We start from the raw sequence: 21,289 nt of genomic DNA, 5'->3' as shown, positions 1-21,289 counted from the left end.
CAGTGAAAAACAAGTTAATTCACATTTCCAAGATCACAGAGTCCAGAATCTTTTAGGCTTTTTTTATTATAAGAAATACATTTCATTTCATTAGCAACACACACACAAAGATTAATTCAGAAGACAGTACTTTACTATGTGTGGTACACACTGTTATTTTCTGCTCTATTTTGCTCTGTTTTATTTTTGCTTAAATCCTGGTCGTGACCCACTAAATTGATTTCACAACCCAAATGAGTCACCACCCACAGTCTGCACGGCACTGAGTCATAGCTCGAAGTGTCAAGGCCAGGATTCAAACCCAAGCAACAGGCTCCAGAGCCTAATCTCTTGGCATGAAGAATGGCTGGGAAAGGGAAGATAGGGACATCCAAGATTGGGCCTGTGCAAATAAGGAGAGCAGAGGCATCCTGTCTTCCCTGCGTCCCAGCACCAGATAACATAAAGGTCACTATCTTTGCCATTGGAATGCAAACTCACCAGCAGAGACATTCAGAAATTCTTTTACTTTATCTTCACAGCAAGTCTATGAAGAAAGCAGAGCTAACTAGGAACAGACTCAGGCAGGTTAAATTATCTGAAGAAGGTTCCTTGAGCCAGAATCAGAACCCATGTCCTGCTGTCCAGCCCAGGAACTCTTCCACCCCCTCCAAAGCTCATCTGGAATGATAATGGTGGTGATGGTAGCAGAGGTGTCCAATGAGGACTGTGGAGGAATGAATGGTGATGGACCAGTATTAATGGAAGTGGGATGCTAACAGGGCTAGTGTTGGTATTGAAGGTTGTGGCAATGGTGGGACATGGGACAAAGGTCGTGGTGCTGACAGTGGGGATGATGGTGACAATATCAGGGCTGGTGAAGATACTTGGGGTTGTACCAGTGGTGAACCACGTGGTGGAAGTAACAGTGATGACAGTGATAACACGGTGGTGTGATGGTATCAGGATTGGGGGTTGTACCAGTGGTGGAGTGGTGGTGATGTGGGTCATGGTGATGAGAAAAGTAATGACAATAATAATAATTTATAATAATGATGTTGCAGTGCTGGTGGGACCAGTAAGGGGAAGGTTGCAATGAGAGCACAGTGACCTCAGCAGTGATAGTGCTGCCACAGCACTCCCCTTCCCAAGTTCATGTGAATCCCCTCTTCTCCCTTCCCCCTTCCTTAGCACTTTCCTGAGCACCTGGACCACTTTGCCGAGAACATGGAAGACTTCTCCAATGACCTGTTCAGTAGCTTCTTTGATGATCCTGTGCTGGACGAGAAGAGTCCCCTCTTGGACATGGAATTGGATTCTCCCACCCCGGGCATCCAGGCTGAGCACAGCTACTCTCTGAGCGGTGACTCCGCACCTCAGAGTCCCCTCGTGCCCATCAAGATGGAGGACACCACCCAAGGTAAGAGGTAGGAAGGGCCCAGTGACGGCTCAGTCCAGATATCCAGGAAGGAAGGGTTTAGAGGGGCTACAGTGGGGAACCTACATGCTGAGACTCTGAGAGGCCCTCAAATGAGTCATCATTTACAAACTCCTTTCATGGGGTGCTGCTCTCCGACTTTTTAAGATCCCCAAAACCAGACCCGTATAATAAACACTTCTCTAAAAGGTCTTCACTGATGACATAAGTCAGAGGCATCAGGTGGTACCCAGACCAGCAGAATCAGCATCACCTGGAACTTGTCAAAAATGCTAATTCTCACATCCTCCCCCACAACTTAGCAAAGGAGCCTGATGGGGAGGCCCAACCTTCCAGGTGATCCAGAGGCATCTCAAGTCTGAGAGCCACTGACACAGAGGGAGCAGTTTAGGTGGTAAAATCATAAATGTGGACAAGTTACAACTCCAAAATCTTACTGCCTCTCATTGTGATGCCCTCTAAGAGGCTATTGGAGTTTGGGAGGAGACCTTTGCACTATGCTTTTATTCCTGAAAATGAGGTACCCCAAAGCACTCCTTTCCACCAGCCCCTTCCCACTTTAAAGCAAAGGACACACTGAGTCCTACTTCTCAGGTTATCAGTTTTCAAGAACTCCAGACTATTTCCACCTAGAAATGACCGCTGGGGCATTTCCTCAAATACACATGGTCTCAGCTCCATCATTTTGACATGGACAGCCCTCGTGGCCTCTGTAAGCCTCCAATTCTTATCAACAAACAGGAATAATAAGCATTTCTATAGCACCACCCAGCTGGCAAAGCATCTTCAAGTTAATGATGTCATTTATTTCACACAACAGGCAAAAAGTGACACTAATTTTCTGTTGTAATCACCTGTTGAACAATTTCTTAAAAAAAGAGGCTTAGGAAAACTGAGTTGTCTAGGTTACAGTAAAAGGCAGAACAGAAATGTGGGATTGATATAAACCCTTGATTAGAAATCTCACACCCTTGCTTTGGCCTCATTTCACCAACTTCAATGGGCAGCAAGGGAACTAGCCTTAGTGTATATCCTGTTGCCTCCACTGGCTGCTGTGTGACTTAGGCAAGTTATTTAACCTCTCTGAGCTTATATTTCCCCAACTACAAAATCACAATACTAGGCACTTTTAAAATTTTTTTTTATTTTAATGAAAGTTTATAAAGAACTTGGATTTCCATTCATTCATTGTTGCACATTTTCCTCTCTGTCCACTCTCCCTGCCTCACCCCCCCACCCCCCCCCCCCCACCCCAGTTCACTTTTTTCTTTGGAAAAAAAACTTCTTTCACTGTTATACTGTCCTGTACCCCTGCCTGGATCACTTTACTATGCAACTCTTATTCCTTTTATACAGTTCTCTCCCTCATCTGTTTCAATGCTGTGTACATTATTTATCTCCTCTTTTCTTAGTTTCCCCCCAGCCTCCATATCAGTCGTGTTCTGTACCATTGGCATTATGCAGTATTTGTCTTTTTGTGACTGAGATATTTCACTCAGCATAATGTCCTCCATGGACACCTATTTTGTATAATATTTCATGAGTTCTTTGTTTTTCAGTGCTGCATAATATTCCATTGTTAGAATATACTATGGTTTCTCTAGTCATTTGTTGATGGGCACTTGGGATGTTTCCAATTCTTTGCTGTTGTGAACAAAGCAGCACTAAACATGGTGTGCATAATGCTATGTACTTTTGAGAGTTCAGGTCAGGTTTAAAACTTTTATATGTGTGGTACCCAGCTCAGTGCCCAGCACAAAACGCACATCAACAATTAGTGTCTGTTTTCATGTTGATACATGTTACATTCCTGACATGGAGCTGAGGACTAAATATGCACAATTTTTTAATGACTTAAAAATTTTAAAAATAATACTACATGATTATTTTCATTGTAAAGAGCCCTGGTATTGAAACAGTTAAGCACTCCATTGCTAACTGAAAGGTCAGTGGTTCAAACCACCCCATTTGCTCTGAGGGAGAAAAGACCCACCCATCTGCTGCCATACAAACCACAGCCTGGGAAACTATGAGACAGCACTGCCCTGTCATCAAGGGTCAAGACTAGATGGCATATAAGAACATTTTCATTGTGCATCTAAAAACCCTGTTAATGCTATGAATGGTTAAAACAATGAAGATGATGTTTCTTCCTCTTTCCCCCTCCAGGGGACAATGATCTTGAGCAAGTTCTTGGTTTTCTCATCCATAAAATGGGGAGAATAACTGTACGTGCCCCAAGGGGTTGTTGGGAGGAGGAAATATGGTAATTATGTGTCGAGGGCTTTGCACAAGAATGTGAACTGTTTCTAGATTCTCTGAGATTCTGCAGAGGCCAAGACAGGACTTGGTCTCACCCCTGATGGGGCAAGGACATCTTCTGGGTTTTTCAGTGGCTCCAGGGCTTGCAGCTGCCATACCTCAGTGCTTAGATCTCAGCCAAGCTTCTAGGGGCCTCCCCGTGAGGAAGGGTGGGGATATGGGGTAGATCCCCTCCAGGCCAGCCCAGCTGCTCCTCTCTGGCCACCCCAAATCTATTTTTAAAGCAATTTGTCTGTGGGCCCTTTGCAGGGGGCAGCTTCCCGGAGGCCAGTGGCCTGGTCCTATAATTTGGGAAGATAGTGGGTATTCCTGGAACCCAGAGACGGCCTGTGGCCCACAGTTGGGCACGAAGGCTCCCAGGCTGGGTGGGGCCTGGCCTCCAAAGCAGGTTCAGGCAGCCAAGCCTCTGACCCTTCTCTCCACCCACAGTGGGTTCCTAAAGCCCGTCCAGCTCCTTACTATATGCTCCCCTTTCCCCACATTCCTGTCTGCATGTAAGGACCTCTGAGAACAGAGCTGATGGGGATGAGGATTGCACACATTGTGATTTGGGCTGCTAGCCCAAAGGTTGGTGGTTCGAGTCCACCAATCCTGGAAACCTGATGTTGTTGTTTTTATGAGCCATAAAGTCAGAATTAACTCACAGCTGATCCTCAAGTGGATTTTCCGAGGCTGTAGATCACACAGGAGCAGACTGGGTTGGTGGTGCAACTCCTGACCACTAGGACACCAGACCTCCCTGGAAACCTAAGTGAGGGCCGCTTGGAGTTAAAATTCACTTGATGGTAGTGGGTTTACGTTTTTTGTTTGAGTTTGTATTATTTTGATTTATCTTCTAGACTCTCGGGTGGTACAAACCGTTAACATATTGGGCTTCAAGTCAAAAGGTGAGAGGTTCTAGTACACCCAGAAGTACCTCAGAAGAAAAACCTGGACTCGTTTTTCAAAAAAACCCAGCCATTGAAAACCCTGTGGACACACTGTTCACCCGAATTCAGTCCACAGTAGCTGGTTGGTTGGTCCCTTTTCTCACTTTCTATGTGAAGAACTAAGTATAAGTCTCAGAGAAATTCAGCAACTTGTCTAGGCATACCCAGTCAGTCAGAGGGGTCTAGGTCTGTTGACCAAGCGTAAGCTGTTGAAGTAAATGAATGCCCTCACCTGCCCGCCTCATAAGCGGCCCTTTGTCCTTTCCTGTCCCCTTGCTGGTGCACCCCAACACCTGTCCAGTGTCCAGTCCAGAAAAGCTTCTGGGGCCGGAGGGGTTTGAGCCTTCTGCTCCAGGGAGTCCCTGAGCCTGGGTCCTGCCCCTCCCCCCAGACATGGAGCATGGAGCGTGGGCGCTGGGGCACAAACTGTGCTCCGTCCTGGTGAAGCAGGAGCAGAGCCCGGAGCTGCCCATGGACCCTCTGGCCGCCTCTTCAGCTATGGCCCCCGCTGCCGCCATGGCTACCACCCCGCTGCTGGGCCTCAGCCCTCTGTCCAGGCTGCCTGTCCCTCATCAGGTGAGCCTGGGGACTATTTGTTGGGGCGGGGGAGGGAAGAAGTATGGTAGGTCAAGGATGGGAAGAACTATCCAAGAACCTGTTCGTCTCAAGACTCTGAACAAAGAGCAATGGCAGTCCAGGATGGGGGCGGGGCCAATGTTCGTCTCAGTGCTGTGGGCGGAGCCAATGTTGGCCTCAGTTCTGATGGCAGAGCCAATAGCATCCCTAGGTTTAGGGGCGGGGCCAATGTTAGGGCACTGAGGGTGGGGCCAGTGTCAGTTGCAGGACTGGAGGTGGGGTCAAGAGTTATAGTACTATGGGCGGAGCCAATATTAGCCACAGGCCTGAGGGCAGAGCCTATAGCATCTCTAGGTTTAGGGGCGGGGCCAATGTCAGTCCCAAGAGTGGAGGCGGGGTCAATGTCAGTCTCAGGACTGAGGGCAGAGCTAGTATCAGCTCCAGGTCTATGAGTAAAGCCAATGTTAGTCTCAAGACTAAGGGCGGGGCTTCCAGGGGGGCTCCTCGATGGCAGGTAATACCCAGCCCCCCCAACCCCTCCACCCCTTCACATCCTACAGCCACCTCGCTTCCCTCACTATCCTAGCCAGAGCACAAATCCCAACTCCATCAGAGTAAACGGAGGCCCTCACTGTGTGCAGAAGAAAAGCTTGCAATGAGTAGAATTGAGGCTTTTCAGCCATGGAAAGAGCTCAGACCACTTAGTTTTCTCAAAGCTTCAGGATTTTGAATAAAGCTCAAAATAGAATTTGAAAAATTAGACTCTATTTCTGTTTACATTTATGTTGTTGTTATGTGCTGTCAAGTCGCCTGTGATGCTATGTACAACAACCCTAAACCCTGCTCTATACTGTGCCGATCTTACTGTCTCCGACACACCTACCCCCAATTACTCCAGTCACTGAATCAATTAATTTCATTGAGGGTCTTCCTTTCCTGCGCTGTCCCTCCACCCTCCCAAGCATGATGTCCCTCTCCAAGGACTGGTCCCTCCTTGCAACACGTCCAAAGTGTGTCAGCTGAAGCTTCAGAATCCTTGCCTCCAAGGAGCAGCCTCATTTAATCCTCTCCAGGATGAACCTGTTCATTCTTTTAGCAGTCCATGGTATAATCAATACTCTTTTCCAGCACGACAGTTCAAAGGCATCAATTCTCCTTTTATCATCTCTAGTCATTGTCCAACTCTGATGCATAGCAAGTGATTGCAAAAACCATGGCCTGTATCAAGTGGACCTTAGTCTCCAGACTGATATCACATTGCTCTTCAGTACTTTGGAGAGGTCTCTGACAGCAGACTGTCCCAATGTAATATGTCTTTTTATTTCCTGGCTGCTGATGCCAAGAGTGTTGATTGTGGAGCCAAGCAAAAAAAAAAAAGACAAACTGTTTACAATCTCACTCTCTTCACCATCCATCACGATGCTGCCAATCAGTCCAATGGTGAGAATATTTTTAACCAATGCTCTTAGGCCAAATCCTCCCCCTGATGAATGCATGGATCATGTTCAGCTACAAACCTCAACTTGATGCCTAAATTCTGGAACTATGAGGTCCAGACCCCTGGTCCCTGAGGAAGTTCCTCACTTGTGCTCTGAGGATGTTGTCTCTATTCTCTTCCTACCTCAGCTTTCTCTGTAAAATGGGAGAGTGGTTGGTCAAACCCACCAGGTATTCTGTGATAGAAAGATGAGACCATTTGCTTCAGTCAAAATGTACAGCCTGGGAAATCCTGTGGAGTGATATTCTACTCAGGCCTGTAGAGTCGCTGTGAATCAGAATCAGCTCAATGACAGCAAGTTTGGGTTTGGTTTTGGTGCCACTTCTAAAGTGTTCCTAACCCTATACTGTGATCCTACACCCTAGAGATAGAGAAAGTGGCTGCCTCTGCCCTCTGCTGGCCACACAGCTCACCTGATCAAACTTGATGTGGCCAGAAAGGTCAGCCCCTCTCGACCCCTTTACTGACCTAAATGATCAAGAAATGGCTATAGATGTGCAGGATCTTCTGGCAGCATCTCCTGACGTGGCTCATTGACTCCTCAGGTGTGGGAGGTTGAGTGTGTGCCTCAGATAAGGAAACTAGGCTCAGGTCGGTCATCTCAGCCAAAATCACATGGGCAGGAGCAGCAGCATTGCGACCCTGGCTCAGCCCACTAGCGTCCAAAAGCCTACATTCTAGTGAAACCACAACAACCTCGTACAAAACATGGGAAACAAGTGTTAGCACTGTGTCAGAAACATCCAAGGGTTGTCACCATTCTATATCTTAGTCCCTTCATCTGTCCCTGGGCAGTGCTGGATAAAGGTCTGTAGCTCCCAAGTTCCCTTCCAACTTGACCTTTCCATGACTCTTACCTAAATTTGGGACTCTGATGTCCCACCTACAATACACTGGCCGCTCTCTGCTGGCTACAGACCAGTTGCTCAGAGAACACCACTGATACATTTGCTAGTCCTATCATGTGTGAAGTCATATGCATTCCTGAAGTCTTTTCAAGAACAAGCTATGATATAAGTGAATAGACATACATCATGTTAAAGTGTTAGTGTCATTCCAACAGCTCCTTCCTTCATACCAACTAAGAATTCCTTATGGCCTCACATGCCCTTGTTTATAATCAGCCCCTGCCCAGGGGACCATTAGAATCCCCTGGTTTCCTTTCCCAACGCTCTGCCTCCAGCACACAGCTCTAAACGCTGGATGCACTGACCTCTAATCTCCAGATGTGCCTTCTGTCTCTGCCTTTGCAGATGCACTTATCTCCTCTTGGAATCCTCTGCTCTCAGTCACTGCCTGCTTCATCCTTCATCTGCAATGCTCCTATTCAGACTTCAATTGCTCAGGGCGCATAGTGCCAGTTAATGCCTCCTTCTTCTGTTACCACGATTACTATTTATTACAAGACTCATTACCATTCTATTGTTACCAATCTGCGAGCAATGAATATGAGTTAAAACACTGCATCTTATCTTCCTGCATATCAAGGCTTACCTGGTCTTCACAGTGCAGAACCAGCATCCACAGGAGGATGACCCTGTCCTTGGAACCACGGGCAGCTCTCCTTTAAGCTGCACTACCTGGCCACCCTTCCCTTCTAATCTGTTAGTCATGCTTTGGCTTATCCAAGCACTTGAGCCCACAACCCAGCTGTGAGCAGGGCAGACTGCTAGCCTCAGGGAAGGAGATGAAGTGAATGATCTGGTAGCGGCAGCCCCAGGAGGCAGCTGATGGAGCTGGATTTCTCTTCCTCAGGCCCCAGGAGAGATGACACAGCTGCCAGTGATCAAAGCGGAGCCCCAGGAGGTGAACCAGTTCCTCAAAGTGACACCAGGTAAGTGCATCCAGGGGAGGGGCTCTTCACCTCTCTAGTCCCAGGCAACCAGCATCCCTACTGCCTCACTCTGTCCCATCTTTCTCCTTACACGTGCCCACTTAAGCAGGGAAGTCTGGGAAGGCACCACCACATCCTTCTAGGCTCGGCACAAGGTTGCCTCCTGGGGGAAGTAGTGCTTCAGGTTCTCAGCCGTTCTGTGCTGCCCTGGGAGCTCACCTTGCACTGAGTCTTCTGTCCAGGTCTCTCTGGCACCTCTTCTCAACCACCTGTTAGGTTCAGACACAATCAGATTAGTAGAACAGTGTTTCTGGCTGGCCTGCCAAGAGCCCAACACTGGGGTCCTCTGCCCTTGAAATTAAAAATAGAAGCCCTGGGGTGGTGATAGCAGAACACTTTGGAGTGGAAGGAAGAATGGAACTGCTTACTGCCTTAATGCCATGGTTCCAGTTTTGGTTAATGACCACAGTCATTCCTGATACTGTCCAAGCTTGGGGGAGGGTTGTGTGTGAAGGCTTAAAGACAGAGGTAAAGGAGGGACCCCAAGATTGTGGTATCCAAGCCAGCAACGAAGCTTATGGGAGCCAGGTGTCTGTGGTGTCAGAGATGGTGGCTTCTGGGATGTCAGTCATCTTGCTCACCCCACAGGAGGGCATTGGTGTTACAGCAAGGTCAAAGCCAAGTGCTCCATCAGGGCAGATTCATGCTAAACTGCCAAGTCCAAGCTGGGGCTTCACGCTATTAACCAGGTCTCCACTGCTCTCCCCAGAGGACCTGGTACAGATGCCACCAACGCCCCCCAGCAGCCACAGCAGTGACAGCGACAGCTCACAGAGTCCCCGCTCTCTGCCGCCCTCCAGCCCCATCCAGCCCATGGCCCGCTCCTCCACGGCCATCTCCACCTCTCCTCTCCTCACCGCCCCTCACGTAAGGAGCTGGGGGTGGGCTGACACTGGAGCAAGGGAAGTGAGTGAATCTACCCTGACTCACTGACCAGTGGGAGGGGCCTGGGGAACCCCAAACCTGATACCTACTCATCAGGCAGTGGGGCCTGCCTGGTCAATGGGAATAAACATCTTTCCATCCAGCTTCAGCCTCAGGGTGAAAAGGAAATGGAGATGGACCCCCAAAAGGCCTGTGAGGCCCACATCCCACATGATTGCAGGGACAGGATTAGAGCTTGACATTCCTGAACCCCAGAGATGGTCCAGGCTGCCTTCAAGGAGAACTATTTGGGGTGCAGTCATCAGATAGGCCAGAGACGTGTGAGGAGATCTGAGGCGGTGCTGTGGAGGGAATTTTGGGGCTGTGGATAGGATCTGAGGAGCCCCCATCCCCACCAATGCCCCAAGTGACTAACTTGAAGGGCTCCTAGTACCACTCAGCACTTTTTACTTATTATTATACACCAACGAGTTGGAACAAACCCATAGCTGACCCCCCCAACAGGTTTTCAGAGTCCGTAAATCACATGGGAACTGACTGCCAATCTTTCTCCCATGGAGTAGCTGGTGGATTCAAACCCGTTAGGCCACCAGAGCTCAATTCCAACTTGTCATTACCCCTTAAGGTAGAATAGAAATCCTTGAAGGGTTTTCTGGTTGCCCTTTTTATGAGAAGAGATCGCCAGGTCTTGCTCTCACAGAGCCACTGGGTGGATATGAAACACAAACCTTTCAATTAGTGACTCCTAAGGGCACTTTAAAAAAACAAATAAAAACAAAACACTAATTTATTTACAAAATTTGAATACATTGTTTTTCAGACCAGATTTTTCCAATTTCCCTCATCCCCACCCATCAAATTATGCAACCCCATGATCCTATGATTAATTTCCCCCAACCCTGCACCTTCTCATCCCTCTGCTTCTGTCCCCCCACCTTGGATCCTCATACTCATTCTATAATAATAGTTTTATGCAACATTTATCCTTGTGGGACTGAGTAAGTTCACTCAGCATAATGCTCTCTAGTCCCTTCCAAGTTAGGTAAAAATTTACAAAATCATTGCTCCTGCGTGCTGCGTAGTACTCCATCATGTGAATGTACCATAATTTCTCAATCCATTCAATTGTGGTTGAACATCTGGCCTGTTTCCAGTTTCCATATTCTTGCAATGGTGAATAACACTGCTATGAACATTGGTGTATAAGTCTCCATTTGTGCCTCAGTTCTCATTTTCTCAGGGTACATTCCAAGCAGAATAGCTGGGTCATAGGGAATTTCTATGTTCAGCTTCACACACACACACACACACACACACACACACACGATGGGTAATGTGTCTATGTCATAACAAGGTTTAAAGGGTGGCACATGTCGAACACGCAATCATCATGCTTATGAACCAGAAAAGGATCTCGGTTCAGCTTTTTGAGGAAGCACCAAACTGCCTTCCAGAATGGTTGTACAATTTTACAATCCCTAAGGGCATTTTTGACACTTGTTATTGGGTTTTATTCACATCTGCCCCTTAGAGTTGAGTACCTTGCAGCTAGGAAACAGCAGAGCTTGACCTTGAACCCTGGTCTGCCCAGCTCCCAACCACGTGTCCTACTTCCTACAGAAGTTACAGGGGACGTCAGGGCCACTGCTTTTGACAGAGGAGGAGAAGAGGACCCTGATCGCGGAGGGCTACCCCATCCCCACGAAACTCCCCCTCACCAAAGCAGAGGAGAAGGCCTTGAAGAGGGTCCGGAGGAAAATCAAGAACAAGGTAAGACCTCGGGGGTTCTTTGGAAGATGAAGCCTCTGCTTCCCTGATGATGCCAACCCCAAAACTGGGGATCCCAGGATGTGGCTATGTGACAGTAATTACCCCTGTTTGGGGGCCTCCCTTTCTAGATCTCAGCACAGGAGAGTCGCCGTAAGAAGAAGGAGTATGTGGAGTGTCTAGAAAAGAAGTAAGCATCTCAGGACCAGTGAAGGATCTGAGCCCACTCCCCAGGCCTCTCCTGGGACGCCACAGGCAGGGCCAGTGGGGCAGGGGACCTGGGACACTGGGGCAGGCAGACATGGACAGGGCTGAGAGAACAGTGGTGAGTTGTAGGGCTGCCCTTGACCCTGAACCTGCTTGACCTCCACAGGGTGGAAACATTTACATCTGAAAACAATGAATTGTGGAAGAAGGTGGAGACCCTGGAGAATGCCAACAGGTGGGTGAAGCCTCCTCCGTACTTCCCTCCCTATGCCCTTTTCAGCTGGCCCCTAAGATAGGCCCTGGCATAGCACTGGGAGGCAGGAGCAAGGAGAGAAGACTGAGTTCCAGATGGTAAAGGCCAGGGATCCTACAGCCTAAGAACTCTTCCAGCCTGCCTCTCCCTGTCTTCCCATCCTCCCCTGCACGTGTCCTCCCTGCTGCATGATACTGGAGACGGCAGGCAGGCCTGGTGAGAGTCTTCAATGAGATTGTGATAGCCAACAGAGGTGAGCCGAGCAAGGTGCCCAGGCCCACAGCATCAGCATCCCCTAGGAACTTGCTAGAAATGCTTCTAGAACCATGAACTCTAGGATTGCCTCAGAAATTTGTGTTGTAATAAGACCTCCAGGTCATACTAATGCACCCTAAAGTCTGAGAACCACTGGTACAGAGCCTTGCCACCCACAGCAAGCTCCCCACAGGCCACACCTGGAAGCTAGTTAGGACAGTCACCAGTGCACTGAGCTAGAATCTGCTGCTTAGAAAGACCAGCAGGTGACCTGTGGGCCCAAGGAGGTTTGAGAAGCAGGAGTGATGAGAAGCCCAGCCCTTGCCTGGCACGTGGGAGATAGGTGTCTGCACTGCTCTGGGTTCTTATTCCGCTCTGCCATTTGAGTGATCAGAGGAAATTATTAAGCCTCTCGGCGCCTCGATTTTCTTTGTCCTAATGGGACAATGGAAACGCTATCTTTTGGGCTTAAATGAGAATGTATAAATCAAAGTCTCAGCACGAGGCTGGCTTTTCATAATGCTCAGTTCATGGTAACATTTTCCCCTCTTATTTGTTGTTGTTGTGATGGTTGTCGTTATTCTGATTTTTTTTTTATATCTAGCCTCAAGCCCACAGCAGGTCTTCAGTAATTATTTGCTGGGATTAATTAAAATAACATAGACCATAGGCTGATTTATATAGTAGTATTCAAAGTGTACTTTTTCTTTCTTTCCTTCACCCTGGGCTCTTTCAAGGGGATCCAGCTACTGCCCTGATTCACCTAGAAACTTGTCCCAGGGGCCTGGGTGAAGTGAAGGGATCAGAGCCTCCTTCTTGGGACACCCCTTTAACGCCTCTGGCCCAGATTCCGCTCCAGCCTTTCACAGGGCCTGGCGCTTGGTGTTATCTCGCCACCTGCTGTTCATTTTGGGAACTGCAAGTCCCACCTGTTGCCCCTGGATGGACTACAGTAATGGTTCAACACTCACCAAGCTCCCACTGAGCTTCTCCTGTGTGTACTGCGAGGAATACACCACGTGCGGGGGCCCGTTCTCTCCCTCAGAGAGCCCCCCAGTTAAGGGAGGAGACCAACATAGAAATTCTATCCGTTAAAAAACTTACCTGCACTGTGACCAAAAGTAAAACAGCAATAAAATGAACACAAATAATAACAAACAGATTCATCGTAGAGAGGATTAAACCAAGCTGCTCCTTGGAGGCAAGGATTCTGGGGCTTTGTCTGACATACTTTGGACATGTTGCCAGGAGGGACGGGTCCTTGGAGAGGGACATCATGCTTGGGAGGGTGGAGGGACAGCGCAGGAGGGGAAGACCCTCTATGAGATGGATTGATTCGGTGACTGGGGTAATCGGGATGGGTGTGTCAGAGGCGGTGCGGTTGGCGCAGGATAGAGCAGGGTTTAGGGCTGTTGTGCATATAGGGTCGCTATGAGTCGGAAACGACTCTACGACTCTACGGCACATAACAACAACAACAATAACAGTCACAGAATACTCACTATATTGGTCGTTGTGCTGCTAACCAAAGACCTCTTCACTCTGGTGGTTAGAACCCACCAGCTGCTCCTTGAGAGAATGATGGTCAATCTCCTCCCATGCTGTTTGTTGTTGTTGTTGCTGTTGTTGATTGCTGTCAAGTTAAGCTCGACTCATAGCAACTCTATGAGCAAAAGGCCTGAAGCCTTTCTAAAGGCCACAAAATTTCCAGATGCATGTTGTTCAGGAAGTGGATGCCACTCCTACTTCAAACCATGCAGTTTAAACTTTTGAAGCTACTAGTCAGTTCCAACTCTCACACCAATGAGTTTGAGGAGGGTTGTCTGACACCTTAGACACTACGCCAGCTTGCCCCTGCATTACCAGCCCAGGATAATGTGAGGTAGAAAGAGCCTTGCTCCCACAGCAGGTCTTTTATCTGTGCTGTTTTATCTGTCATTGGTGTATGTGTGGTAAAGAAAGAAGTCTGAACACAGCCCCTATCGGTGGTGGTAGACTCCCTCCCTCACCTGCCTTGGCCAAGAGCATCACAGATGCTCCCACAGGGTGGCCAAGGTCATCACCATGAGGCAGGCCCCAGGAGCCCTAGCCATTCCACAGATGAGCCATGCAGGAGGTGACCTTTCCTGTCTATACTGAGTCGGCCACCTGGTGTGGAGGCCAAGTCTAAAGCTAGGCCAGGTCTCCCCAGGAGAGCTCCAGGGGGCTGAGATGCCTGCTGGGTCAGAGCCTGCGGGTGACAGCTGTGCCCTCCTCAGGACCCTGCTCCAACAGCTGCAGAAACTCCAGACCCTGGTGACCAGCAAGATCTCCAGACCTTACAAGATGGCTGCCACCCAAACAGGGACCTGCCTCATGGTAGGTGCTGTTCCCTTCACCCCGGGGTCCAGGACAACTCTTCCCCAGGCTGCTTCCCTGGGTGGGCAGGCAGAGAGCTTTGAGGGATTGGTAATGTGGGCAAGCAACATCACCAGCTTAAACTATCCTAGTGCCCGTGGGGTGGTTCCAGGCCCATGACACGTTCCAGAACACAGCCTCCCCTCATTCTATGACTGCCATGATCCCTCAGCCAGGGAATGGTGGAGACGGTCCCCTGAGGAAGTGTCTTCTGTAGACTCCAAGGGAAGGTGCAGGGAGGTATAATCTTGATTCTTTCCAGAATCAATGGTGAGTCTAATCACAGGCTGAGTAAATTCCTAGAATTCAAAAAAAGTGTCCATGGTATGACAAGTCTCTGCCGGTCCCTGTTCATCTGCCCCTGAATTCTTGCCATCTGGGTGCCCCAGAACCTTCCAGACTTCTCATGTCAGATGGCAAGAATCTGGTGTCCGTGACGTTCACCTCCTCCCTTCTGGCCTCTTACCCTGGAAATTCTGCTGAGAGCCTAACATGACGTTATGGCCCCTTCCCTTCTCCCAGCCTCCGCCTGCACCTGGGCCTTCCTTTTCCTGATTGCTCCCTCCTCCCCCAGTTGAGAACCCTCTTTTTCTTTGTGGCAGAGATCAGAATGGTCTAAGCAGCCTTCCCCTTCTCTTGAGTATGCAGTGACCCCCCACATCTAGGGTGTGGATGGCACCAGAAGTCACTTACTTCAAAAAATTCCAAGCCTTTTCCACCTGTTCGTTTTGGGGGAGGATTGCTGGGGTGACTTAGGCTGCAGCCCTCCCTGTCCAGATCTGACCCCTGCTGGCTCTCAACTTCCAGGTGGCAGCCTTGTGCTTCGTTCTGGTGCTGGGCTCTCTCGTGCCCTGTCTGCCCGAGTTCTCCTCCAGCTCCCAGACTGTGAAGCAAGAGCCCATCGCCACTGACAGTGTCTACACGGCCAGTCAGAGTGAGTGCTCCCCTAGGCTCCGTCTCGGCGTGAAGCCAGACATGCAAAAGCAGCCACTCTTTGGCTTGGCATCATCTCATTGTACCAACTTGTTTTGCACATTGGGAAGACTGAGGCCTAAAGAAGGGGTGTGATGTGCTCCATATAAGTGCTCAAATCGGGATTAGCTCGCATCCTACCTGTCAGCACAAACTCTTTTGGGGAAGGAACACTTAAGAAATAAGAATGATATTCTGGGCCTTTGTTGTTTACACATCAAGTAGGTTCCGACTCACAGTGAGCCTGTTTCGATGGAATGAAGCACCACCTGGTCCTACACCATCCTTACGGTCATTGCTGTTTGAGCCAAGCGCTGCAATCACTGGGTCAATCCATCTCGTTGAGGGGCTTGCTCTTTTTTTTAATTAATATTATTTTGTTTGTGTACCATGAAATCGGATCTAACTGCTACAGGAGGAGATTGTCCCTCCTTCTCCTGCAGAGCATGTGGTAGATTCGATCTGTTCACCTCTACAATTGCAGTGCAGCCTCTTGTCACTAGGCCACCAGAGCTCACCGAGGGGCTTCATCATTTTCGCTGATCTTCTACTAAGAATGAGGTCCTCTTTCTCCAAAGCCGGGCCTCTCTTGATAAACTGTCACCATCTTTGCCTCAAAGCACGTTCAGGCTGCCCTTCCTCCAAGACAGACTTGCTGCTGCTTCTTGCAGTATTTTCTGTATCCTTCACCAATACTGTCATTCACTGGCATCAGTTCTTCTTCAGTCTTCCTTATTCATCGTCCTCATTTTGCATGCATAAGAAGCAGCTGAAAATACCATGACTTGAGGCTGGTGCACCTTAGTCCTTAAAGTGACCCCTCTGTACCTCAACACTTCAAAAAGGTCCCTTTCGAAGCAGATTTGCACAATGCCATGCAAGGCAATGCGTTGTTTGATTTCCTGGCTGCGGCTTCCGTGGGGGTGCTGGCCTCAAGCCCCATGTGCTGTGGAACCAGTTGTGAGGCCTCTGATAGGCACTGTTAGTATTTTACACCTGGAATAGGAAATGAGTGTCCACTCAAAGGCCACTTCCAGTCAGGTGGTGGTAGCTTTGTGAGCTCTGTGAGGAAGAGGACTCCGAGTCACCACAAGACCAGCAGGAAGGAGTGCTGGGAGCCTCTGCTAATGTTGGCTGAGGCAGAGGCCTGGTAGGTGAAGCAGGTGTTTGCTATCCCTGCGGGAGGTTGTGAGGTGCAGTTAAGAGGCCGGAGCTCTGGAGTTGGTCACTTCCGCCTGTGTGATCTTGAATGACTGGTACAGGAGGAGATTGTCTCTCCTTCTCCAGCAGAGCATCTGATGGATCCGAACCACACACCTCTGGAATTACAGTGCAGCTTCTTGCCACTAGGCCACCAGAGCTCACCAAACTTATGTTTTTTTTTATAAATGACAGTTTACAGATCATTTTGGAATGTCATTCAATCATTCATAGACATTTTGTTTTATAACATTAATTACAATTGATTATTGTAATTAATTTATTACACTGTCTAATCAACCCCTTCAGGAGCTCTGATGGTCTAGTTTTGAGAAACTGCACTGCAATCCAGAAGGCACTCAGTTCAAATCCTCCAACTGCTCCTCGGGAGAAGGATGGGCAATCTCCTCCCGTGTGATTTACTGCCTTTGAAAGACCTGCTGGAGGGTCAGCTATGGGTCAGTTCCAACTCAATGGTACTCAACACCACCACCACCAACACAATCAACCCCTTATAGTACGTTGTCTTTCCCTCCACTCAGCTTATCTTTTTTATTCATTTTTACCCCATCTCCCTCCCTATCCAGCCCTATTAACCCTCTTAAGGATTAATTCTTTTGGGTGTAAACTTTCTTTCACTTTTGTAATAGTGACCTTAAACCATCATTGTCTTTTAATGACTGACTTATGTCACTCAGTGTCAATTGTTCTAGTCCATCCATGTTACGCACGTTTTAAGAATCCTTGATTGTTTTTATTGTTGTTAGGTGTCATCCAGTTAATGACAATGTATGTTGTTAGGTGCCTTTGGATCAAACTATGACTCAAATGACCCCGTAAAGAACAGATTGGAACCGTGCTCTAGCCCACATCATCTTCACGGTCTCCGCCCTGCTCGAATCCATTGTAGCAGTTACTGTGTCAGTCATTTCATTGAAGGTCCTTCTCCTTTCTGACCCTTTACCTTTTCCAGCATGATGGGGTTTTTGTTGTTTTTGCTGCTGCTATGTACCATCACGTCAGAACTGACTCATAGTGGACTCTCCAGAGGGTTTTCCGAAGCAGTAAGTCCCACAGGAGAAAATTGCCCAACTTTCTCCCAGGAAGCAACAAGTGGATTGAAACTATGTGCCTTTGGGCAACCCTGATGTACCCCCTTCCTTTTACAACCCTGATGCACACCCTTCCTGATACAACCCTGATGGACACCTCTCCTGATTCTAAACCATGATTACTAAGTCAAAGCTCATTATGTCTTTTTTTAGTAATGCATAACCTTGTTGCTGTTGGTGTTAAGCATCAGTTCACTATGACTGACTTCTCTCATGACCATCTGAACAAAAGATTGAAACTTCGCCTTATCCTGCACCAACCTCACCATCTCTGACGTGCTTGAGTCCATCACCACTGTGTCAGGCCACCTTGTTGAGGGTCTTCCTCTCTTTCTGAACCTCTCTATTTTTCCCAGCATGATGTCTTTTTCCAAGAATTGGCCCTTCCTGACATGCCCGAAGTATGTGTGATGAAATGTCACCATTCTCTTTTCTAAGGAACACCTTGGATACACTTCCTCCAAGACAGACTTATTTTTCTCTTGGCAGTCCATGGTATATTTAATACTTTTTTCCCAACACCACAATTCAAAGGCATCAATTCTTCCTTGATGTTCTTTATTCATTGCTCAATTTTCATAGGAAACAATTGAAAATGCCATGGTTTGGATTAGGTGCACCTTAGTTTTTAAACTGACATCCTTGCTCTTTAGCACTTTGGAGAGATACTTCACAGTAGATTTTCCCAATGCAATGTATCTTTGGGTTTCATGACTACTGTTACCAAGTGTTGATTGTGAGCCCAAGTAAAATGAAATCATTGCCAACTTCCATCTTTTATCTATCAGGATGTTGGTCCAGTGATGAAGATTTTTGTTTTCTTAACGTTAAGGTGTAGTCTACACTGAAGACCATAGTATTTTATCTTCTTTGTTAAGTGCTTCAAGTCTTTTTTCACTTTCTGCAAACAAGTTTCTGTCATCTGCTTAACACAGGATGTTGTTGAGTCTTCCTCCAACCGTAATGTCACAATCTTTTTCATAGAGTTCAGATTCTGGAATGATTTGCTCAATATACAAATTGAATTTGTTTGGAAAAAAGTTACAACTCTGGTGTATGCCTTTCCCGATTCTAAACCATGCAGTGTTTGTTCCTTTGTTCTGTTTGTACATCTTCTCCTTGGTCTGTAGGTTTCACATGAATACAAATGTTCTAAGATTTTCATTTTTATCAATATTACCCATAATTTGTTATGACACACCCAAAGGCCTTTGCATAGTCAATAAAACACAAATCCACATTTTTCTGCTATTCTCTACTTTCAGCCAAGATCCATCTGACATCAGCAATGATATACCTACTTACACAGCCTCTTCTGAATCCAGCTGGGATTTCTGAAAGTTCCCTGTTGATACACTGCTCTAGATTTTACTCACATGAGATATTAATGATATTTCCACACTCTATTGGAGAGCTTGATTTTTTTTAAAGTGAATATGGATTTTTTCCAATCATTTTGTTCTTGCAAATTTCTTGGTTATTGACTGCTAAGTACATCCAGAGCTGCGTCTTTTTGTTGAAACTTGTCAGTTGATATTCCATCAATTACTGGGGCCTGATTTTTTTACCAGTGCCTTCAGTGCAACTTGAACTACTGCTTTGAGTACCATTGCCTCGATCGTGTACCACTTCCTGAAATTGTTCCATGTCAATCAATTCTTTTTGATTCGATGATGTACTCTTTCCAACTTCTTTTCATATTTTGTCCATAGAATCCTTCAGTGTTGCAACTTTTGGTTTTAATTTATTCTTTTCATTCTTTCAGCTTGAGAAATGCTGAGCATGTTCCTCCCTATTTGTTTTCTTTTTTTTTTTTCCCCTATTTGTTTTCTAATTCCAGTTCTTTGCATATTTTGTTTTAATATTTTGCTTGGTCTTCACAAAGCTCCTCTCTGAAGTCTTCTGTTCATCTCTTATTTCAGTATTTCTTCCCTTTGCTTCGTCCTTTCTACATTCCAGCGCAAGTTTCGAGTCTCTTTTGACATCCATTTTGGTCCTTTCTTTCATCTCTCTTTGTCAATGCCCTTTTACTTTCTTCGTGGATGATGTCCTTGATGTCCTCCCACAACTCATTTGGTCTTCAGTCATTAGTGTTCAAGGCACCAAATCTATTCTTGAGATGATTTTTAAATTCAGATCATATTCAGTTCAGATCATATTCAGTTCATGTGGACTCGTTTTCCTCGAGATGATTTTTAAATTCAGATCATATTCAGTTCAAGTGGACTCGTTTTCCTCTTCAGCATCAATTTGAATTTGTGCATGAGTAACTGATGATGTATTCCACAGTCATCCCCTGACCTTGCTTTGATTGCTGATATAAAGCATCAAATGTAGCCAATCTTAAACCTGTGCAATCTGTCCATCAGATGAAAGTCCATGTTATGTGCCATCAAATTGGAACTGACTCATAGTTTACCCTCCATCAGACTTTCAGGTTCTGTAAGTTGTATAGAAAGAGCTTACCCATCTTTCTTCTGCAGAACAGGTGGTGAATTTATCCTGTGTGCCTTTAGGTTGGCAGCACAACTCTAACAACTAGGTCACCAAAACTCTCTAGTATGTGTATTATTGTTGTTGTTGTGTGTGCTTAAGTCAAGTATGACTCATAGTAACACCATGAACAGTCGGTCTGAACACTGCCCTATCCTGTACCATCCTCTTCATCTCTGACACAGCAGATTCCATTGCTGAAGTCCACTTATCAAACCAACTCATTGAGGGTCTTCTTTTCCTTTGTTCACCTCTGTCTTTCCCAGCATGATGTCCCTTTCCAAGCTACATGTTCAAAATTTGAAAGATATAGCTTTACCATATTTGCTTCCAAGGAGCACTCTTGTTGCTTTTTTTTTTCCAAGACATACTGTTCCTTTGCCAGTCTATGTGCTATTCAGTATTCTTCTTCAGCACCACAGCTCAAAGCATTCATTCTTCTCCCGCCATCCTTATTCATTGGCCAGCTCTCTGATAGCTGGACCATGTGTATAGTTGCCATTTAGATTTTTAAAAAAGATCTTTTCAAAGACTAGATCATTGATTATATAAAAACTAGGAGAAACAACTGCAAATATCCGTTAGTAACTAGAACATAGAATGTATGAAGTATGCTTCTAGGAAAATTAGAAGTTTTTAAAAATTAAATGAAATGCATAAAGAGATTATCCTAGGGATTGCTGGGCTGAGACGGAATGATAGTGGCCATTCTGAATCAGACAATCATACATTCTATTATGCCAGAAATGACAAATTGAAGACAGTGTTGCATACATAGTCAAAAAGAATATGTCAAGACCTAATCTAAAGTACAATCATATGAGTAATAGGATACTATCATACACGTACATAGATAGCAATATGTAAATAATACAACTATTATTTAAATATAGATTCTGGGGCTTCGTCTGACATACTTTGGACATGTTGCCAGGAGGGACGGGTCCTTGGAGAGGGACATCATGCTTGGGGTGCTGGAGAAAAGTACTGAGAATACCATGGACTGCTAGGAAAACAAACAGATTTGTCCTGGAAAGGGTTAAACCGGGTGGCTCCTTTTAGGCAAAGATTCTGAGGCTCCGTCTAACATACTTTGGACATGTTGTGAGGAG

General features: G+C 46.7%; 1 protein-coding gene across 1 annotated transcript in view; it reads left to right on the top strand.

The window, feature by feature from the left end:
- CREB3L1 (cAMP responsive element binding protein 3-like 1) overlaps window positions 1-21,289 on the top strand; it is a 52,744-nt gene that overhangs the window by 26,303 nt on the left and 5,152 nt on the right. The window contains exons 2-10 of the mRNA XM_006896737.1: window positions 1,171-1,399; window positions 5,060-5,244; window positions 8,498-8,576; window positions 9,346-9,503; window positions 11,142-11,291; window positions 11,420-11,478; window positions 11,662-11,730; window positions 14,262-14,361; window positions 15,208-15,334. Coding sequence (XP_006896799.1) covers window positions 1,171-1,399; window positions 5,060-5,244; window positions 8,498-8,576; window positions 9,346-9,503; window positions 11,142-11,291; window positions 11,420-11,478; window positions 11,662-11,730; window positions 14,262-14,361; window positions 15,208-15,334 — 1,156 coding nt within the window. The remainder of the gene's footprint in view (window positions 1-1,170; window positions 1,400-5,059; window positions 5,245-8,497; window positions 8,577-9,345; window positions 9,504-11,141; window positions 11,292-11,419; window positions 11,479-11,661; window positions 11,731-14,261; window positions 14,362-15,207; window positions 15,335-21,289) is intronic.

This window comes from Elephantulus edwardii, unplaced genomic scaffold (assembly GCF_000299155.1).
Source record: "Elephantulus edwardii isolate Elephantulus edwardi_28Jun2011 unplaced genomic scaffold, EleEdw1.0 scaffold00189, whole genome shotgun sequence".
Lineage (NCBI taxonomy): Eukaryota > Metazoa > Chordata > Mammalia > Macroscelidea > Macroscelididae > Elephantulus > Elephantulus edwardii.
Note: the sequence above shows the minus strand (reverse complement) of the source record. Positions and strands in the feature narration are given on the sequence as shown.